Consider the following 19,709-nt stretch of genomic DNA (forward strand, 5'->3'; position numbering starts at 1 on the left):
CCACCCCCCCAGAGCAGGAGCTGGCAGTTGTCTTCTTGCGGCAATAGACTGGAACAATTAAGGACCATGGTGTGATAGATCCCATCTCAAATAATTCTGTATGATTGTCAGTTTATCAGACTATGATCAAGGTCACTAGATGTCTCACTAATTGGACCAGGTCTTTTAGCCTAAGTGGTAAATGTGATAGGAATTAGACCCCGTTCTGCTAGCAATGTACAAGGATGCTTCGAAAACCATCTTCCCTTCCAGTAGCTTAGTGTCCATCTCAGAGCATTCATGAAGTCTTCCTGACTGGGTGGACTTCCTAGGCAGAGCCTAACCGTAGGAAGCTGGTGTCTGGCTGCACAACAAGAGCTGGCTTTACTCTAGGGTAAGTGGCTGTGGACTTTTCTGCACAGTGTTTTCATAAAGGTAATAGGATCCTCTAGCCCTGAAATCTTGCTCTCTTTCTCTCTCTTTTTTTTGGGGGGGGGAAAAGCTAAGCTGTATTTTTAGTGAACTACCCCTTTAAAAAAGGTGAAATCTTTCTAAGCAGGGTTCAAAGATGAGAGCTGAAAATTTGTGGCCTTAACAACTGAAAGCTTTACCAGTATTCATGCTACTCGGGTGCCAGGATTGCGGTGTGGCAGCTTGACACCTCCTAGCAGCCGTCTTGTTCTCTCATCTTACTGTGTCCTGTCTATGGAGTCCTCAGTCACCTGCCACTAGGCAGTGGTGGAGAAAATGCACTTTTATTGTGCTGCACTTTTTATATAGCTGCATTATTGGCGATTCCAATTTAAAAATCCATATTCAGAAATACACACATCTGTGCATCAGTGATTCTAATGATCGGCTCTGACTGGACCTCAGCTCACACTAAGTCTTAAAGGGAAAACTCCTGCGGAGTGTCATTTGGAGCAGGAGAGTGACACGGGCCAAGTGAGGGGAAGGGGAATCTCCAGCCTCAGGCTGGCAGGTCCCATCTCCTTGACATGAGTGCTTCTTGCTGAAACCTTTGCAGTTATGTTGTGAGTGCTGTCCGTCCCAGGTCTCAGGTCCTTGCCCCATAAGAGCCAACAGCCAAAGGTCCTGGCCAAGTGTGTGTGACCCCATCTTGGAAGGCTCGCTCGTGTGCTGAATGAGGCGCCCAGAGCCTACCAGACCTTAGTTGCTGCTAGTACATGCATTAATCCTGAAGTGTTAAACTTCTTTTCTTTTGAAGGTTTGGCCAGTTTTTTTTTAAATGCACATTTAAAGAGAAACTTCTACCACTGCTTTAAAAACAAAACAAAACAAAACTCTGAGATGAACAATATGTGTTGTACAGCTATACTCAGAGATTAACGATCTCAATCATACATACTGTTTTTTTCAGACATTTAACCACTACAGTTTTTTGTATTAATGAAGTATGAATATATGTGTAAAAGGGACTAAATATTTTTTTTGCAGCAGCCTGTTGTTTTGTTTGGATAATGCTATGTCCTCCATGTTGCTGTAGGTTTATACATCCTACTGCCTAAATATGTGTGTAAAATGAGCTGATAAACCAGAGTGCTACGTTTTTTTTTTTTTAACATTTCTGTGGATTTATAAGGCATATATGCTTTCTGTGTTAATATGAGCTTGTGCACAATGTTTCAAAGAAAAAATTAATTAGAAGAGTTCTCCTGTCCCCAAAAGTCTGTGACATATTTCATATAGAATTTTTATAGGAAAACAGCTAGTCTTGGCAAACACCTGACCATGTGAAGCGTGTGGTCAGTTTCCATTTTCTGTTGCCTGAACAGGGCCTGAGGAAGTAGGCCTTAGTTAGGTGGCTTGATTCTTTAATTGGAAAGTAAGATAATTATGCTTCAGATATGAATTGAGGTAGTCGGTACTTTTATACCTGTTCTTTTAACGTTCATGGTAGAGAGAGCAGGATGGGAATTCAATCAGGGATGAGGTTGATTGTCCTGCCCCTGCCCTACTATACCAATTTCAATAACACTCTAATTTCACTTAAGAATCTTGAAATCATGTTTGAAATTGTTGAGTCACGCTTCTTTTTCTTCACAGAGTCCAGGGATAGCAATGGTACTTAGCTGCCACAAGTTGGGGGAACATTTTGTGAGTTCTGCATTGGCTTCAGGTAGATCTTGTAGATCTAGAAAAAGCACCTTTCCACAGTCTTAGGCTCTCCCTGCCATGCCGATGCTTGCGGGGCTGTGTCTCATGTTCCTTGAGTGGTGGCTGACCTGGGGGGCTTGACATGCTCTCAGTCCCCTTTGTGCTCTCCAAGCCGTCAGACTTGACTCTAGATCTGCCTGGCTGTTCTTGTTACATTTTAATCCATAGCTTACATACTAATTGAAAAAACTCAATTTTTTTCATTCAGAAAGTTGCCAACTGTGAATGAGTAGAGCAGGAAGAATAAACTTTATTGAAATATAATTTGCTGAATCAGTCAACATTGTTACGCTAAATTAGCTTTTTAACTGCCTCATGCTCATCACCAGATTTATGATACAGGGTGTTCTTAACAGTCCTTTCTTTTTTTTTTTTAAAGATGAAGGTACAAACTATGTGCTATATATATAAATGGAATGGCTAAAACTAACTTGCTGTGATCCTCGAACACAGGAATTTCCCACAAACTTAAGTGCCTACACTTAGGACTTATTAATTTTCAGTTATCTTTTAGTGGTGTCTCATTGAATGCTGTATTAGAATATGTGTTCTGTTTGGAGTTTGTTGCCTGTGCATCGTCAACCCCAGTTACCAACTTAGTCGAGGCTGGATTAGATTGTTCAGTTCACCTGCCATATTCTCTCCAGGAGTGGGGTCCACGTGACCACTAGTCCTCTACCTCAGAGCCCTGAGTTATTTGTGACCGCCCTGTTCAGCTTTCCTCTCTCCTCTCCCTGAATGGGGTCCCTGCATGGAACTCAGCGTGCTTGTGGGTTCACCACCACTCCCGGTTCATGTCTCCCACTTGTTGTATTGAACGGTATTGTGCTAATCTTATCTGTAGGCATGAAGTGGAGGAAAAGCCTTGGGACAGGGGAAAACCTTGATCTCCACCTAGGTTTGTTTTTAATCTGGAGAAAAAACCCTATTGAACTATGTAATGCTTAGATCTGAAAGGCAAACTAACTCCCCAGGTGACAGTAGCACGAGCAAGTAAATGTAACGCTTCCATGACAGCCCCGCGTGGAGCTTGCAGGTTGAGACTGAGAGAGAGCTCCTGAAACAAGCTTTCTTCCAGGACCTGGGACTGCTTCCCTCAGGCCCAGGCCCAGGAGAACTGGGCATGGGGCTGGCAAGACCAGCCTCTCCTAATCTGAAGCACCAAAGCTCCCCAACCCCGCCGGGGAGAGGAGGAAGCCGAGGACAAATAACTTTCTAAAGCGTTTGGAAGCCACATTCTCATTTTGTGGAAGTGATTTAGTGAAGAGCTGATTATTTGACTAAACACTTATTAAATTTCCAGAAGTCATCATAGATGCCTTAAAGATTTCTTTGGAAGATCATTGCCTGTACTGTTACTTTTTTGTGTGGCATAAATAATATATTAACCTGTTACAACCGACAACATTGGTTTTCTGTAGCTAGGGAGTCTTGAGTTGGCAGCCTGCTCAGCTTAATGACTTAATGTCCTTTTTTGGAAGATGTGTGGAGTTGGCTGTTACCATGACATACCTGTGTGCTATACCCAGGGGGAGGCTGGGCCAAAACTGCAGGCACACATTTGGGTTGATCACCTTGGCTTCCAAGCCATTCCGGGTGGTGCTCAGCGTGGGGCGAGAGCATCATATAGCACCATGGCGCTTAGCAGCATTGTTTCTTTGGAGTCCGTGTAATGGAATGTATTTTTCAAATATTGATATTTGCATTTTCTGTAACATTTCCATATAAATAAAATAAGGTAAAATTGTACATTTAAAGTGGAAACCTTAATAACACATTTGTAGTTCCTTTTTTTAAAAAATTTATTTATTTTATTTATTTTTGGCTGGGTTGGGTCTTCGTTGCTGCGCACAGGCTTTCTCTAGTTGTGGAGAGCAGGGGCTACTCTTCTTTGCGGTGTGGGCTTCTCATTGCTGTGGCTTCTCTTGTTGCGGAGCACAGGCCCTAGGCACGCAGGCTTCAGTAGTTGCAGCACGTGGTCTCAGTAGTTGTGGCTCACAGGCTCTAGAGCACAGGCTCAGCAGTTGTGGCGCACAGGCTTAGTGCTCCGTGGCATGTGGGATCTTCCCAGACCAGGGCTCAAACCCGGGTCCCCTGCATTGGCAGGCGGATTCTTAACCACTGTGCCACGAGGGAAGCCCTGTAGTTCCTTTTAATGCAAAAAGTACCAGTAAGCATTAAAAACAAACACAAAAATTTTAACACTCCTGGCATGTGAATACATTGCTTTAACAGCTACCCTCTAGGAAAATCTGAATTTCCAACACTTTTCAGAAACACATGGTTGACAGCAATGAGAAAGTAGCTGTTTTAGGCATGATGACCAGCTGCCTGGATGTCCTGTGCTCTTGGCCCAGACTTCAGCTCATGGTGACGTGTGTGACCACAGCTGCCCAGGCTCAGCCACCTGACCGCACTGCAGCTCTCCCACGGACCCTGGAAATTCCCTCCCTGACTCCATTATTTAGGAGCAACTCGAGAAGATCCCCCCATGGCGAGGTTTCTGCTGGCCTTGGTCTGAAGGGAGGATTGGTGCTGTGGGTTTCAGAGAAAACTAAGGCAAGTTTAGGGGTTTGCAAGTTAAAATCTAGTGATCCATAATCCCCCCATACAAACCGCATGAATCTAGCAGCTCACCTCGCCATCACACTTTCTTGAACTAGTGTTCTCCTTTCCCTTACCTGTTTTCCATTTTGCTCACTCCTGGTTCGGACCAGCTATGGTGATGGATAAATCGCATTCTCTGGTGGCTTTACTCAGAGTTAATAGGCACTTTGGGGGCTTCTGTGTAACAATCCCAAGTAATCCTATTAGCCGTCCCTGAGGAGAACACTGGTCATATTTTGTCGTAATATGTGAGTACAAACCGGCATGTTTCATAATTTCTGTGCCTTAATTTTTATGTCTGTAAAATAGAAGTGAGCACGGTTCGTCCTAGCTCACAGGGTTGCCCTGAGGAAGGTGATCAGTATTAAGTCATATGTCCTTCCTCTCATGCAAGTACACGAATTCTGGTGTGCACAGCGAGGGTCCCCTCCAGTGTGGGCTGATGGGAGCAATGTCTGCTGCCTATTTGCAGGAATCTGGGGGCCCAGGGAATAGGAAGTGCTTTCGAGGATGGAAATTCAGATTTCCACGGATTTCTGAACAGATATCCCTAACCTGTCCGTAGGGTCTATCTTTCAGATCACAGTTTGTCCTGGAGCTGAGCAAGCTAGGGATGGCGGCAGTGGTCTGATACGGGTCCCTTTGCAAGTTAAAGGGACTGAGCTGTGGCCAAAAAATTCTGGGCTCTTCCCTCTTAGTTCTGTGTTTCTAGAAAAACTGGAATCTCAGGATGAAAAGGCAGACGTTACAATTTCCTCCAGCATGTTGGAAGGCAGCTGCCCAGCCCTTGCTTTAACACTGCTCATGGTGTGGCAGAGAGAGCAGACCTGGGTAAAAAACTCAGCTCTATTCACTTTGTTATAAAGCAGAAACTAACACACCATTGTAAAGCAATTATACTCCAATAAAGATGTAGAAGGAAGAAAGAAACAAAAACAAAAAACTCAGCCCTGTCGTGCAATGACTGTTGTAACCATTAGATGTGGGGTGGGAGAATTTATGCCCCTTTTCTGGACCATAAAAAGACCCTGTCAAGGCTGGCATCGAGGTTCAGTGAGAACAGATAAAGCTCCCTCCCTGCCCAGCACGTATTAGTTTCCTTCTCCACTTCCCTCTGTCAGCAGGTCTTAACTGCCCGAGCTGAACTTCCTGTGGCTTCCATCAGGGAGGGACCACCTCCCTCCTTCATAGACTTGCCCATGAGAGAGGAAGGAGAGGCATTTCTCCAGTAACCACTAGCTTCTCATGGATGAGCCTTTTGGATCATTAACATGACAGCCTACTCTTGGCGAATCCTTTGAAGACTCATCCACTGCCCTGGTGTGAGGAGGCTGTTTCCTATAAAGTAAGTGGTCGGCATCGAAAAGGAAACGAGTGCTCATTGAGCAAGGAAGTGAGCAGCCCGCAGAGGCTGGATGAGTGTGTCCTGAAATGTGGGCTCAGGGGTCTTGCATCAGCCAGAGTTCAGGTCTGTACTTGGCTGGGATGACTCTAAGTGCCTTGTTTTGCTCTTTTTCCTTATCAGTTTGTTTTGGAAGGATCTAAACATCTCTGAACCTGGCCTCCACGCTATCCCTGCATTCCTACCCCAGGAGTGGCCTCTGGCCGCTCTAACCAGGGCTTTACTTGGCCATACTACAAGCTCCTTGAGGTCAGGAGCCGCACTTCCTCCCAGCCCAACCCCATGGCACACAGATGCTTGGTAAACATCTGTCGAATAACTAAGGACTAAGGAGAGCAGTGGCAGTGACTAGTTCTCAGTTAGCCTGGGGTTGAGTCAGCAGGGGTGCCTCAGGCACTGAGCTCAAGGGCTGTGCGGAACTCAGAATAAGGTCCTCACTTAAGTTCGCCTCCTTACTGTTTGCTCCTGCTCCAGGGAGGGCGGAGACATACCAAGCCGTGGAGGCACGAAGATAGCACTGAGTCAGGACAAGAACCTTGAGTTCTAGGCTCAGCTTCACTGCTATGTGCCTTTATTAAGTTCTTTGGGCCTCGGTTGCCTCATCTGCAAGAGAGCCAATTCTGCACACTTCTCGTGTCCTAGGTATGGTGGATATGGGGGTACAAAGCCAAGTGATCCTTGGTCCCTGTCTCAAAGAGAATCTGCAGTCCAATGCGAGAGGCTGATAGGAAATTCATAGTTACGGGACACTGTGACATTCGTTATTTTAGAAGTGAACACAGAATTATTTTCCTAGAGGAAAGTGTGTCTAAATCCACTGGTGGGCCAGTGGTTAATGAAGCCTCCCAGTTGATTGAGCTAAGTTATTAAGGGATAAGAGGTAGAAAAATTGAGAAGAAGACATGTCATTCCAGGCAGAAGGGACAGCCGGGGTGAAGGTGTTGCAGGCATAAAGCAGCGAGGTGAAGGCTGGAGGGATCAGTGCACGTGGGAGGTGATGGCAGAGATACAGAGGCTAAGAGGAGACAGACCCTAGAAGGGCCTCGTGTGCTGCTGAAGAGTTAGCACCTGATCCTTACAGGTAAGGGAGCCACTGAAGAGGTTTAAATGGAGAATGCCCTGAACATCACGGGGATGGCTTGGCAGCGTGGAGGATGGGCTGGAGGGAGTGCAGTTAGATCAGGTGAGAAAGGAAGGCCTCAACCAGAGGAGGAGTACTGAACAGGTAAGGGGTGGGATTGCCAGGACCTGGAGACTGGTCAGGAGGAGGGGCTCAGGAGGGAAGGGGCTGGGGATGATGGCCAGGATTCTCACTTGGTGTGACTGGGTGCTTTAAGATGGCGATGGTGGAACCATCCAGGGACACTGGAAGAATCACCAGGGGGAAGATGAAGACTAAATGCCAGAACTGTGGAGTCTGCGGTGCCTGCAGAAATGGTCAGGAAAGCCGCCTGGACTAGATAGCAGACTTGGCAGCTGACGCAGGAGCGACGGGAGCTGGTGGGAAGGCGTGTGGAGGGGAGGCTTTCCAGGAGGCTGGAAGGGACCCCTGAGGGAGATGAGGGAAATGGGGAAAAAGCCAAGGGAGGCTTTCATGAGGGCCTTCAAGTGGGACAGGTCCAGGTAGGTAATAATTGAATGTGGCCGTGGGTTTGCCAGTACAGAATTTATCCTGCTGTGGCGCAGGGAAGGGCGAAGCTGGGCGACTGTGTTGCAGGCAGATGGGGGCTGAGGAGCAGAGCCTGAGTACCTGCAGCATTCTCCAGAGCTTCGCTGGGGCGGGAAGTAGGGACAGGAAGGAGTTACGGGGCCTCAGAAGGATGGGGCAGGAGGGAAGGGAAGTGAGCTGTTGAATGCAGACTTAGAGGGAAGAGCTGGGAGGCAGGAAGAGGTTAAAGGTGCCGGAAAGGCCGGTGAGGAAGATCCTGGATGGCAAAAGGAGCCAAGAGCAGGATTCAGGTGCGAAGAGCAGCTGTGGCCGAAGGGCATCGAGCCACACCAGTTAGGGCAGGCAGCCTCCGTTTTCCAGTCCGTGAATCTGGAGAGCTATTATAAGTGAGATTAATGATAAAGGAGAGGAAAAAAGACCAAGAAAAGGAGGACAGAGAATGTTTAGATTAACAGCTGAGGGGACTGGGAGAAGTTGAGGTGAAGGCGCAGATGGGGAGACCATGAACCTGTAATCGCTCCAGATTCGTTTCCTTACCTGTAAGGTAGGAACTCTGCCCCCACGAGCTTAACGAGAATCGAGGAGGTAATGGGTATGAACTTGGTCCAGTGTGGGAAATTACAGATGACCTTGGACACACCACCCACTGTTGAGGCTGTTTGTATTGGCATTTGTAGCCTTGCCCAAACTTTGATGTTGCGCTAGCCAGTGTCCATGTTAGAGCTGTGAAACTACCTTTTGCTCAAAATGCAGACTTCTCCCTTTGAAAACACACCACCCCTAATTTTAAGTGTTTAAAAGAGAAACAATATCTTTGCTTTAAATTGTTGCTTTGTTCAGAGTCATCTGGATTTGCTGCATCCCTATAAGCAAAAACGTTTCCATTTCCAGAACTAGCCTATCCTGTTTTATTGTCACCTCTCACTATATTGGTCCAGCTCGAATTAACTCAATGTGGCTTTTGGTTGGATTGATAAATTCAAGTTTGCCTAAGGGCAGAGGTCTTACTTTTAAGAAAGGTTGTAAAAGACAGGGCTCACATTAGCAAGTGGGGAACCGGAACAGGGTTGTGTTGACACTGTTGGTTCATATGGCTTTTCTGGATGTGTCTGCTTGTTTCTGAGTTGTAAGGGAATGACGTAGCCCCCGATGTCCTGGTCAGGATGAGCGTTACAAGCAGGGCCCAGGCTGGCAGCTGATCTGGACAGCCTGGGAGTCCGTAGAAAGGAAGCTGTTGGAGCTCAGAGCCCTTCTGCGTGTCTGTCCAGTTAGCTCTGAGTTGGTCAAATTTGTGCCCATTAATACCTGTGAACTCCAAACGATGATGGTGAGGAGATCTAGCGGAATAGTGGCAAAAACAGGCCGACCAGTACTAGGCAGGTTGCCAAGCGCTGGCCTCAGTCACCAAAGTGGTGAGCCCATGGGGAGGGGCATGAGTCCTGTCTGCAGAGCATGGCCCAGTCCTTCCAGGCCCTCTTGTTTCATGTAGGAGCCATCCTAGGGCACAGGAGTCAAGGGCCCATTAGGGAAAGGCAGGTGAGGGTTCCCTGTGGGTTATGGACATACAGGGTACCAGCTCAGAGGGGGACATAGCATGTGATGGCTAGGGGTGGGCAGCCTGTGTATTCCTCCAAGTTGGGGTGGTCCAAGTCCCCACGACTTCTGTGCGTAGGGTTGTCCGGCGTCTGGTCACTAGGGGGGCCAGTTGTTCTCACACACACGCAGTGGGGCTCCTTGGCACCTGGCTTAAACAGCTTCCTGGGGACGCCAGTCCAGTCTCTGCTCACACCTCCACTAAGGAGAGAAGGAAAGAGGCTGCTTAAAGCATGAAGTCGTGAGTTTCTCTGGGAAGGGAGGAGAGGGAGCAGTGGGCCAGGCCTTGTGAAAAGCAGAAGCCATTTCACTTGCCGCCTTGGTGTTCTCCCAAGGCGGTGGTCTGCAGCGTTCACACGAACCTTCTTGCTCTCCCCTGAGGTCCTCCAGCTTCCCCTCCGAGGGCACAGCCCGTCGTCCTTTCACTGCTGCTCCGGCCCCTGCCCTCTGCCTTCCTAGGAGGCAGCGCCACTTCCCTGCCCTGGTGGCAACACCTGTGAAAGGCTTTCCCCCACTGGCCTCTGAGCGTCTCAAAAGCAGCGTCTGGCTTGAGAATCGCTATCCCAGAGCACACGTATTTTGACAGAGTGCCCCTGGGTTAACAGTCAATTTACGGCCTCACTGAACAACACAGATGGGGTGACCTAGAAGACGGATTTGGGGGAGAGGCGGGAGGAACAGAAGGGAAGCCCATTTACCTCCTCTGGGAGCACCAGAACCGGCTGCCCCGGGTTGAGCTCCACTCAGCATTGCATGGGGGAAACTTCTGCTTCTCTTTCAGTTCCTGTTTATTTGCCTCCAAGCCTTTGGTGATCATGGCTTCTGCCTGGGTCAGTTCTGGAGTAGGTAGCCCATCCTCTCCGTAGAACCTTCCTGTCACCCTCCCTGTGGTGACAGGAAAGCTGACATCAGAGTAGCCGTGGGAGGGGGGGGCAGGAACAGAGGCTTAGCTCCTGCAGAAGTCCTGGTAAAGCCAAGTCCCCAGGGCTTCCGCCTTCCACAGGAGCCTGCTGGCTGCTGATTGATTAAGAACTGGTTGGAGGGACTTGTGTTGCCTTCTATCCCGATGTCTCTCAACATCTTATACGACTCTGGATAGATGTCTCCCTGTTCTAGATGTAGAGTCCTCCAGCACGGAAATTATAAAATCTTTCCCCACATGTCACTCATTTTGCAATGTTCCACAGTGCTTGAGGTACACAGTAGGTGTTCAAGAAATGCTTGATGAATGAATGGCTTATTGCATAACATTTTTGTGGCTCATTTCTTCCCCACATTGAATTATTTTGTCTTATATGGATATAAATAAGTCATTTATGAGTGTTCACTTAGCATCAGGAGCTGTGCTAGCACTTTACCAGTATTTTGTAATCCTCCTAACACCCGTCTGAGAGAGAAATCAGTGCTCCCGGGGTCCTAGGAGAGAGACTGGGAGACTGAATAGCTGGGAAGTCTCTGAAGCTAGTAAGTGGGGCTAGCCCTGAGCTCATGCTCTCCCCTCCACCATTCTTTTACGGCTCAGTCCTTCAGTGGACAAACTGAGTGGAAACTGGTTTTAGTTTAAAATCCCTGTCAGAATTTGTAAGGTCTAAGCTATGGCAGTGGTCAGCAAGTAGTCAGTGAGCCTGTAGGCCAGAGCCAAGAAGTGATCAGTTCTTAGATGCAGGAACTTTCATCTCCAAGTCCTGAAGTGCAAGTGGCTTTCACAGCAGCCCCTGTCACAGGGCAAGAGAAGCAGCAGAAAGCACTTCTAGAAGGTTTGCCCAAGTAGGAGGAGGTATCCGTATATACCTGCCCCTGCTGTGTCTGTCCAATCTTCTCAGTCCCTGAGAACTGAGATTCCAGGGTACGTTCGTGTACCCAAGATTCAGTTCATCTTCTCAAGTCCAACACCCTATTCTGACCTTTCCAATTCTATTATCACTTTGTTTTTTCGGCCACTCCATGTGGCTCGTGGGATCTTAGTTCCCCAACCAGGGGTTGAACCCAGGCCCCCTGCAGTGGAAGTGCAGAGTCCTAACCAGGGGACTGCTAGGGAGGTCCCTATTATTATCACTTCTGCCTGTGTTCCCTGGCTTAGGAGCCTTGGATCTCTGACGACTCCTTCACATCTAAATGTACACTTCCCTTCGTTCATGTCCAAACCATGAGTGAATCGTGTCGGTCCAACCTTTAAACACCCTGATTCTGCCCATTCCTTTCCATTTCCACTGCTACCACCCTAATCCAGACGATGGATTACGACAGTGGCCTCCCAATGGTCTCTGCTTCAGCTCATTCCTTCCCACAGTTCTTTCTCTACAGAGTAGCTGGGGTGACCTTTTAAAAACGTAAATCACACGTCCATGCCTGGCTTATACCCTCCTATGGCTTCCGAAAACATATGGATAAAACATAAACTTCTTATCAGAGGCCTCCAAGACAACCATCTGACTTGTGTTTGCTTCTTCAGCCTCCTCTTGAGCGGTCCCCTCCCTCACTGTAGGCTCCCTGACCATGCTTCGCTGCTCCCCACCTCGTGCACTCTGTTCCCTCAGCCTGAAATACTCTCTTCTCAGATCTCAGGATGGCTGGCTCCTTCTCACCTCCCAGGTCTCAGCTTAATTTTTATTTCCCCCAAGAGGCTACCCTGACCGTCTGCTCTAAAGGTGTCACGCACATGCCCAAACATGCATCACATTAGTTTTAGCTTATTCACAGTCCTATCTGGAATTGTCTAGTCAGTTTACTAGTTTATGATATTGCTCTCCCCACCAGTGAGGCCCCAGCACTCAAAGCAGCTTAGTTCAGAGCATTCATTTTGAACGCTTGTTAGAATAAATGAAGGGAGCAGGGCCCAAGTCCCAGGCCTTCAGTCTGTGAGTTGGCCTGGCACCGCACTTTCTCCTATAGAGGGTCTCTGTATGCATGGTGAGAAGCCTGTCCTGGTGGGTTTTAGACATGAGACCCAAAGAGAGGACAGCAGTAGTAGAGGCAACAGAGAAAGAGGCAGAAGCTGTGTCGTGAGAATGGCGGTCACCATTGGCTGGGTCTCCAGAACACAAAAATGGCATCTCGTTTCCCCTCGAGGCCTGGCCATGTGGCTGTCAAGATGGCTTCCTGCTGTCGTCCTTCAGTGTGCACCTGTGTAATAAACCTTCATCTTCTGACGCTCTGTCCTGAGGGTTTCTGGTGCCCTGAAAGAACCTAACACTGCCCTCCCCCTACAGAATGAGCTAACACAGGACAGGAACTGCATTCAGCTCATCTGTGGTCCCCATGAGGACCAGAACCACAGCATATCCATAGCAGATACTCAGTCCTTCGGAGGCATTACTACAGTCCTTTGGAGGCATTTCTGACCATGTGCCCCTCACTCCCCTGCACGTTAACACTGTTCAGACAAGACGAGTTCACTCATCTTACCAAACACATCAGTTTGCTCCTCGATATCAGTATGATGTGTTTGGTCTGGCATCCTTTGCTGACACACAGGACTCCACTTTTATTCTTCTGTGTTGGGTTTTTTCCTTATTAACACAGTCATGTTTCAGCTTTGGTTTGGCAACTTTATGGGGAAAAGGGAGAACCAAGCCTTCTGAAGGCCAGACGGATAGAGGTCAGTTCCTTCAGTGGCAAACAGTTGTGATCTGAGGAGTGGCCTGGTGCAGACTGGGTGAAAACAAAGATGGGGGGTGCTGCAGGTTGGGGTGACGGGCCAACAGTGGTGGGTGTGGAAGAGGGGGCAATGGAAACAGAACTTCAGATTCATGAAAAAAGCCTTGGCTAGTTGGACGTGGAGGGAGCAGAGGAGTCAGTGAAAATGCCAGTGAAAGGTTCTCAGCAAAGGTTACCCAGGGAGTAATGACAGAAGCAGACATGCAGGGGCATTAGGGGCAGAGAAAGAACTTCCAATTTAGACCTGTTCCAGGGTGAAGTGACACTGATGTTCTTCAGGAAATTAGCCGTGTCTAAGTGGGCTCCAATGAGAGGTCAGGGCAGCAGTAGATGGAGAACAGGGGCCCAACCATCCCAGTTGTCAGTGTTTGTGAAGCAATCTACTGTTTAGTGTCTAACATTTCTTTAGGACACCGTTAGGTATCTTCTCATTTAGGTAGCAGGTGCGGCGCTCCACACAACTGGCTTGAACAAGTGTTTGATGAGCATGACTTCCACCTGGGAGGCAGTTCGTTGAGGATGGGCACAGGTTAATGTCTGTCTCCTTCGGGGACGAAGTAAAAGGATATTTGTCAAAACCATTTGCAAACAGGCTTTGAGCCTCCCTGACTGTGTCTGAAGCCAGACGCCTGGAACACAGCGAGATGGGGAAGCTGCCTTCCTGGGCGAGTCACTCAAGAGTGGCGCAGGCTGTGGGGCAGCAGAGGCCGAAGCCAGTGGTCGGGCAGTCCTCTCCCAGGAGCGAGAGCGAGGGAAACAGGAACCTCCCCGCGGGTTAGTGGTTAGGACTCCGCGCCTTCACTGCCGAGGGCCTGGGTTGGATCCCTGGTCAGGGAACTGAGATCCCACAAGCCGCGGCACGGCCAAAAAAAAAAGGTGACGGAAACAAGCGCCCCAGCCATTTCCTTCTGGGACATGCGCCACACTGACAGCCAGAGTTTAAGGTGAAAAATCCATGGGCATTTTTCAGATTTTAACCTTGAGTCCAATCCCCAAAGAATTCTAGCCCCTTAAAAAAACTGCAAGACAAACAAAACAAAACAAAAACAACTGCAAGACAACTAAATGAAATCTATGGAAATGACCTGTGGAATACTTACCGATGAATTCATAATTCTTCTCATAGAATGAAAGCCAACTTTGGAGTGTCAGCATCTCAGAAAATGACAGGTCAGATACATCATCCACAAGGCCTCCTTCAGAGTAGTCCCCGGTCACAAACGCTCTGGATGCGTCTCGGCCTGCAGGGGAGATGTTTCCAGTAGATTAACTTATAAATCACCAACACTGTAGCAACTCAAGAATCTGTTTTCTGAGAAACATCTCCCCAAAACCCTCAATCCCCAGCCCCCAGCAAAGCTGATCCCTCGTCCCCCTCGGTGACAGACGCTCCTGGATCTTAGACATACTTTCTGGCATGCATCCTGTTCTTTCATTGACTTTCAGCAACATTTCGCATGGTGGACCATGTCCCTTGGCTTCTGTGACACTATACTCTTGGTTTTCCTCCTACCCCTCTAGCTCATTTTCTACCAGCCTCAGACATCAGTTCTTGTTCACCTCCTTTGCTCCATCCACACCCTCCACTTGACAATCTCATCCACTCTGTGCTTTCAAGTACCACCTCTCTGCCAAAGATGCCAAATTTGTATGTTTATCCCAGACTTCTCTTGAGCTCCAGACCTGTATATCCAGTTGTCTGCTTAACGTGCCTTAGATGACTTTCAGACATCACAAGTTCAAAATGTCCATACTGCATCCCCAGCCCCTGGAAACCTGCCTCTATTCTAGTACTCCCTGTCTCAGTTAATAACCAGTTGCTCAGTCCAGAAATGTAGTCCTTGACTCCTCCTTCATCCCTCACATCCAATCAGTCCCCAAGTCCTACAGTTTCTTCCTAAATATCAGTCTGCCTGGCCCCATCTACTACTAAGCAAGCCCGGGCTGCCGTCATCTCTCATCTGAACTACTAGAGTAATCTGCTAGGTCTCCCTGCATTCATTTGGTCCCCTGCTCATCTATTTTCCGTACAACACTTAGACTGATATTTTAATTAAACCGATCATCCCATTCTCTTGCTTCAGAATCCTCAGGGGCTTCCTTTTGCCCTATGACAAGGTACATATTCCTTCGCAGGCCATTCGAGGCTCTGCACCAGCCACCGCCAGCCTCACTTTGCCACTGCACTCCCTTTCTCGCTGTCCTCCTCCCCCACTAGGCTAAGGCCTCTGGTGACACTAGTATGTGCTTTTAACACTCATCACAAAAATAACTGATTAATTGCTTATGTGATAACTATTTAACGTCTGTCATTTCTACTAGTCTGCAAGTTTTATCAGGGAAAAGAACACACCAGACTTAAGAATCAGTTCCCCAGTGTCTGGTGGTGCCTGATCTTTAGTAACTTCTCAATAAATACACGACTGAATGAAACCCATAAATGTATAGTTAATTGATTTTCAGTAAGGGTGCCAATTCAATGAGGGAAAGAATAGTCTTTACAACAAATGGTGCTGGGACAACTGAATAGCGACATGCAAAAGAATGAAATTGGACCCCTACCATATATAAAATTGACTCAATAAATCAGTGACCTGAATTATGAGCTAAAAATATAAAACTCTTAGGAGAAAACATAGGTGTAAATCTTCGTGACCTAGGATTAGGCAATGGTTTCTTAGCTAGGACACCAAAAGCACAAGCCACCAGAGGGAAAATAATTAGGATTTGGTCAGAAATTTTAAATTTTGTGCATTAAAGGACACTATCAAGAAAGTGAAGCCCTTGGGCTTCCCTGGTGGCGCAGTGCTTGAGAGTCCGCCTGCCGATGCAGGAGACGCGGGTTCGTGCCCCGTTTCGGGAAGATCCCACATGCCGCGGAGCGGCTGGGCCCGTGAGCCATGGCCACTGAGCCTGCGCGTCCGGAGCCTGTGCTCCGCAAATGGGAGAGGCCACAACAGTGAGAGGCCCGCATAACGCAAGGAAAAAAAAAAAAAAAAAGAAAGTGAAGCCCTGAAACCATAAAACACCCAAGAGAAAACATAGGCAGCATGCTCTTTTCTTTTTTCTTTTTTTTGGCCGTGCTGTTTGTGGGATCTTAGTTCCCCAACCAGGGATTGAGCCTGGGCCCTCGGCAGTGAAACTGCAGAGTTCTAACTACTGGACTGCCAGGGAATTCCTGGCAGTATGCTCTTTGACATTGGTCTTGGCAATATTTTTGGGAATGTCTCCTCAGGCAAGGAAAACAAAAGCAAAAGTAAACAAGTGAAACTACATCAAACTTAAAAGCTTTTGCACAGCAAAGGAAACTATCAACAAAACGAAAAAGCAAGGGAATTCCCTGGTGGTCCAGTGGTTAGGACTCCGTGCTTCCACTGCAGGGGGCCAGGGTTTGATCTCTGGTTGGGGAACTAAGATCCTGCAAGCTTCGAGGCGCAGCCAAAACAAACAAACAAACAGAAAACCCAAAAAGGCAGCCTACTGAATGGGAGAAGATATTTGTAAATGATATATCTGATAAAGGGTTACTATCTAAAATATACAGAGAACTCATACAACTCAACATCAACAGAAAAACAAAATAGGGACTTCCCTGGTGGCATAGTGGTTAAGAGTCCGCCTGGTAATGCAGGGGACATGGGTTCGAGCCCTGGTCCGGGAAGATCCCACATGCCGCGGAGCAACTAAGCCTGTGTGCCACAACTACTGAAGCCCATGTGCCTAGAGCCCATGCTCCACAACAAGAGAAGCCACCGCAATGAGAAGCCCGCGTGCTGCAACGAAGAGTAGCCCTTGCTCTCCGCAACTAGAGAAAGCCCGTGCACAGCAACGAAGACCCAACAAAGACCCAACCCAAAAATTTAAAATAAATAAATTAATTTAAAAACAAAACAAAAAACCCCAAGCAACCTGATTAAAAAATGGCAGAGGACCTGAATAGACATTTTTTTTCCAGAGAAGCTATACAAATGGCCAACAGACAAGTGAAAAGATGCTCAGTATCACTAATCATTAGAGGAATGCAAATCAAAGCCACAATGAGATATCACCTCACACCTGTAGGAATGGATATTATCAAAAAGACAACAAATAACAAGTGCTGGCGAGGATGTGGAGAAAAAGGAACCTTGTACACTGTTGGTGGGAATGTAAATTGGGGAGTTACTATGGAAAACACTATGGAGTTTCCTCAAAAAAATTAAAAATAGAACTACCATATGATACAGCAATTCCACTCCTGGGTATTTATCCAAAGAAAGCAAAACACAAATTCAAAAAGAAATATGCACCCCTATGTTCACTGCAGCATTATTTACAATAGCCAATATATGGAAGCAACCTAAGTGTCCATAGATGGATAAATGGATATACACATATACAGTGGAATATTAGCCATAAAAGCGAATGAAATCTTAGCATTTGCGACAACATGGATGGACCTATAGGGTATTATGCTAAGTGAAGTAAGTCAGAGAAAGACAAATACCATATAATTTCACTTATATGTGGAATCAAAAAAACACATAACAAAACAGAAATAGACTCATAGATACAGAGAACAAACGTGGTTGCCCACAGGGAAGGAGGCAGGAGGTTGAATGTAATAGGTGAGGGATATTACAAGGTACAAATTTCCAGTTATAAATAAGTATGGGGATACAGCATAGGGCATAGAGCCAATAATACTGTAATAACTTTGTATGGTGACAGATGGTCACTAGACCTATGGTGGTGATCATTTTGTAATATATAAAAATATCAAATCACTATGGTGGACACCTGAAACTAACATAATATTGTGAGTCATTTATACTTCAAAAAGAAGTGAAAAGAACCTGCAGAATGGGAGGAAATATTTGCAAATTATATATCTGATAAGGGTCTAAGTGTCCAGAATATATGAAGAACTCATATACACAACAATAAAAAGACAACTCAATTTAAAAATGGACAAAGGATTTGAATAGACATTTCTCCAAGGAAGATATACAAATGGTCAACAAGCACATGAAAATATGCTCAACTAGTTATCAGTGAGATGCAAATAACCAAAACCACAATGAAATACCACTTCAAACCCATTAAAATGGCTATAATCAAAAAGAAAAAAAGACAGTAACAAGTTTGCTGAAAATGTGAAGAAACTGGAACTCTAAATACATCGATCATGGACATGTAGGTTGGTGCAGCCACTTTAGGAAACAACGGGCAGTTTCTCAGAAAGTTAAACATAAGTTACCATTATGACCCAGCAATTCCACTCCTAGGTATATACACAAGAGAACTGAAAACGCATGTCCACAACAAAACTTGTACATAATGTTCATAGCAGCATTATTCATAATAAGCAAAAAGTGGAAACAACCCAAATATCCAAGAAATAATGAATAGATCAACAAAGTGTGGTATATCTATACAATGGAATATTATTTGGCCATAAAAAGGAATGGAGTCTTGACATGCCAATACATCATGAATGAACTTTGAAAACATTATGCTAAGTGAATGAAGCCAGACACAAAAGGCCACACGCATGACTCCATTTACATGAAATGCCCAGAAGAGGCAAATCTTTTGAGACAGAAAGTAGATACTGGTTGCCAGGGGCTAAGTAGTCGGAGGGGTTGGGGAATGACTCCTAATAGATATGGGGTTTCTTTTGGGGGTGATAAAAATGCTCTGGAATGAGATAATGGTGATACTTGCACAACTTTCTATGTTCAAAACCACTTGTACTCTTTAAAAGGGTGGATTTTATACCATCTGAATATCTTTTTAAAAAAATATTGACTGAGCGAATAAGTGAACATACCTGCTTCCCTACTAGAGTGCATAGGTGTTGGGGAGCAATGTTATAATCTCTGATTCCTCAGCATGTGGTACAGGGCCAGCTACATGGCAGTGGTCAGTAAATGGATGGTGAATAAATATTGGGCACAAAGGAACTCAGTCAACAGTAGAGCACATTACAAAAGAAAAATCACTCCAGAAATGGGAGTGTTTTCTGCTCACACTTGTGCATACAGCCATGATGGCTGCATCAGAGTGTGGCAGGAGAGTGCACCAAAATGTCCTCACCTGGCAGGTAAGTAAAACACTTGATTCCAGTTCCAGCTCTACTTCTCACTCACTGTGTAGCCCTGGGTAAGTCCCTTCCCCTTCTGGACTGTTTAAGGAGCTCAGCAACACCAACTGAACTTAATTCCTTCTCTGTCAATGCTTCTATTTCTTAAAAGTTCTCCCTAAAGACAGGGAAGTGACTTGTATTTAAGTACCAGAGGCAGCTTCCCAGTTCTCCTGAAATAATGACAAGTGGGAAATGCTTATTTCATATCAGCTTAGTCACTGGCCGTAGGTTTGCTCGTCATCTTTTTCTTTTTTAATCTAGGAGATGGTCATTCTTCTGGACTGGTAAGACGACATCTCTAAAAGTAATAGGCTGGTGTTCCTAGTTCAAGTCCTCTCAGGACTTAGTTGTGAGGGCTTTAGGCAAATCACATCCTCCAATCCCCCAAGATATAAAACAGGGAGGACAGAATAATCCTCATTTGACAAATGTTCTTTGAGGCCTAACGTGCCAGCTTTGTTCTAAGTACTGAAGGACTGTAAATGAGGCCAGACTCT

The 19,709-nt window shown here is 46.5% G+C and overlaps 1 protein-coding gene across 1 annotated transcript in view; it reads right to left on the bottom strand.

Moving 5' to 3' along the window:
• Positions 1-9,412: 9,412 nt before the first annotated feature.
• CYB5D2 (cytochrome b5 domain containing 2) overlaps positions 9,413-19,709 on the bottom strand; it is an 11,133-nt gene continuing 836 nt past the window's right edge. The window contains exons 2-4 of the mRNA XM_007454172.1: positions 14,186-14,326; positions 10,127-10,313; positions 9,413-9,629 (exon numbers count right to left, since the gene is read on the bottom strand). Coding sequence (XP_007454234.1) covers positions 9,413-9,629; positions 10,127-10,313; positions 14,186-14,326 — 545 coding nt within the window. The remainder of the gene's footprint in view (positions 9,630-10,126; positions 10,314-14,185; positions 14,327-19,709) is intronic.

The sequence above is a fragment of the Lipotes vexillifer genome, unplaced genomic scaffold (genome assembly GCF_000442215.2).
Source record: "Lipotes vexillifer unplaced genomic scaffold, Lipotes_vexillifer_v1.1 scaffold680, whole genome shotgun sequence".
Taxonomy (NCBI): Eukaryota; Metazoa; Chordata; class Mammalia; order Artiodactyla; family Lipotidae; genus Lipotes; species Lipotes vexillifer.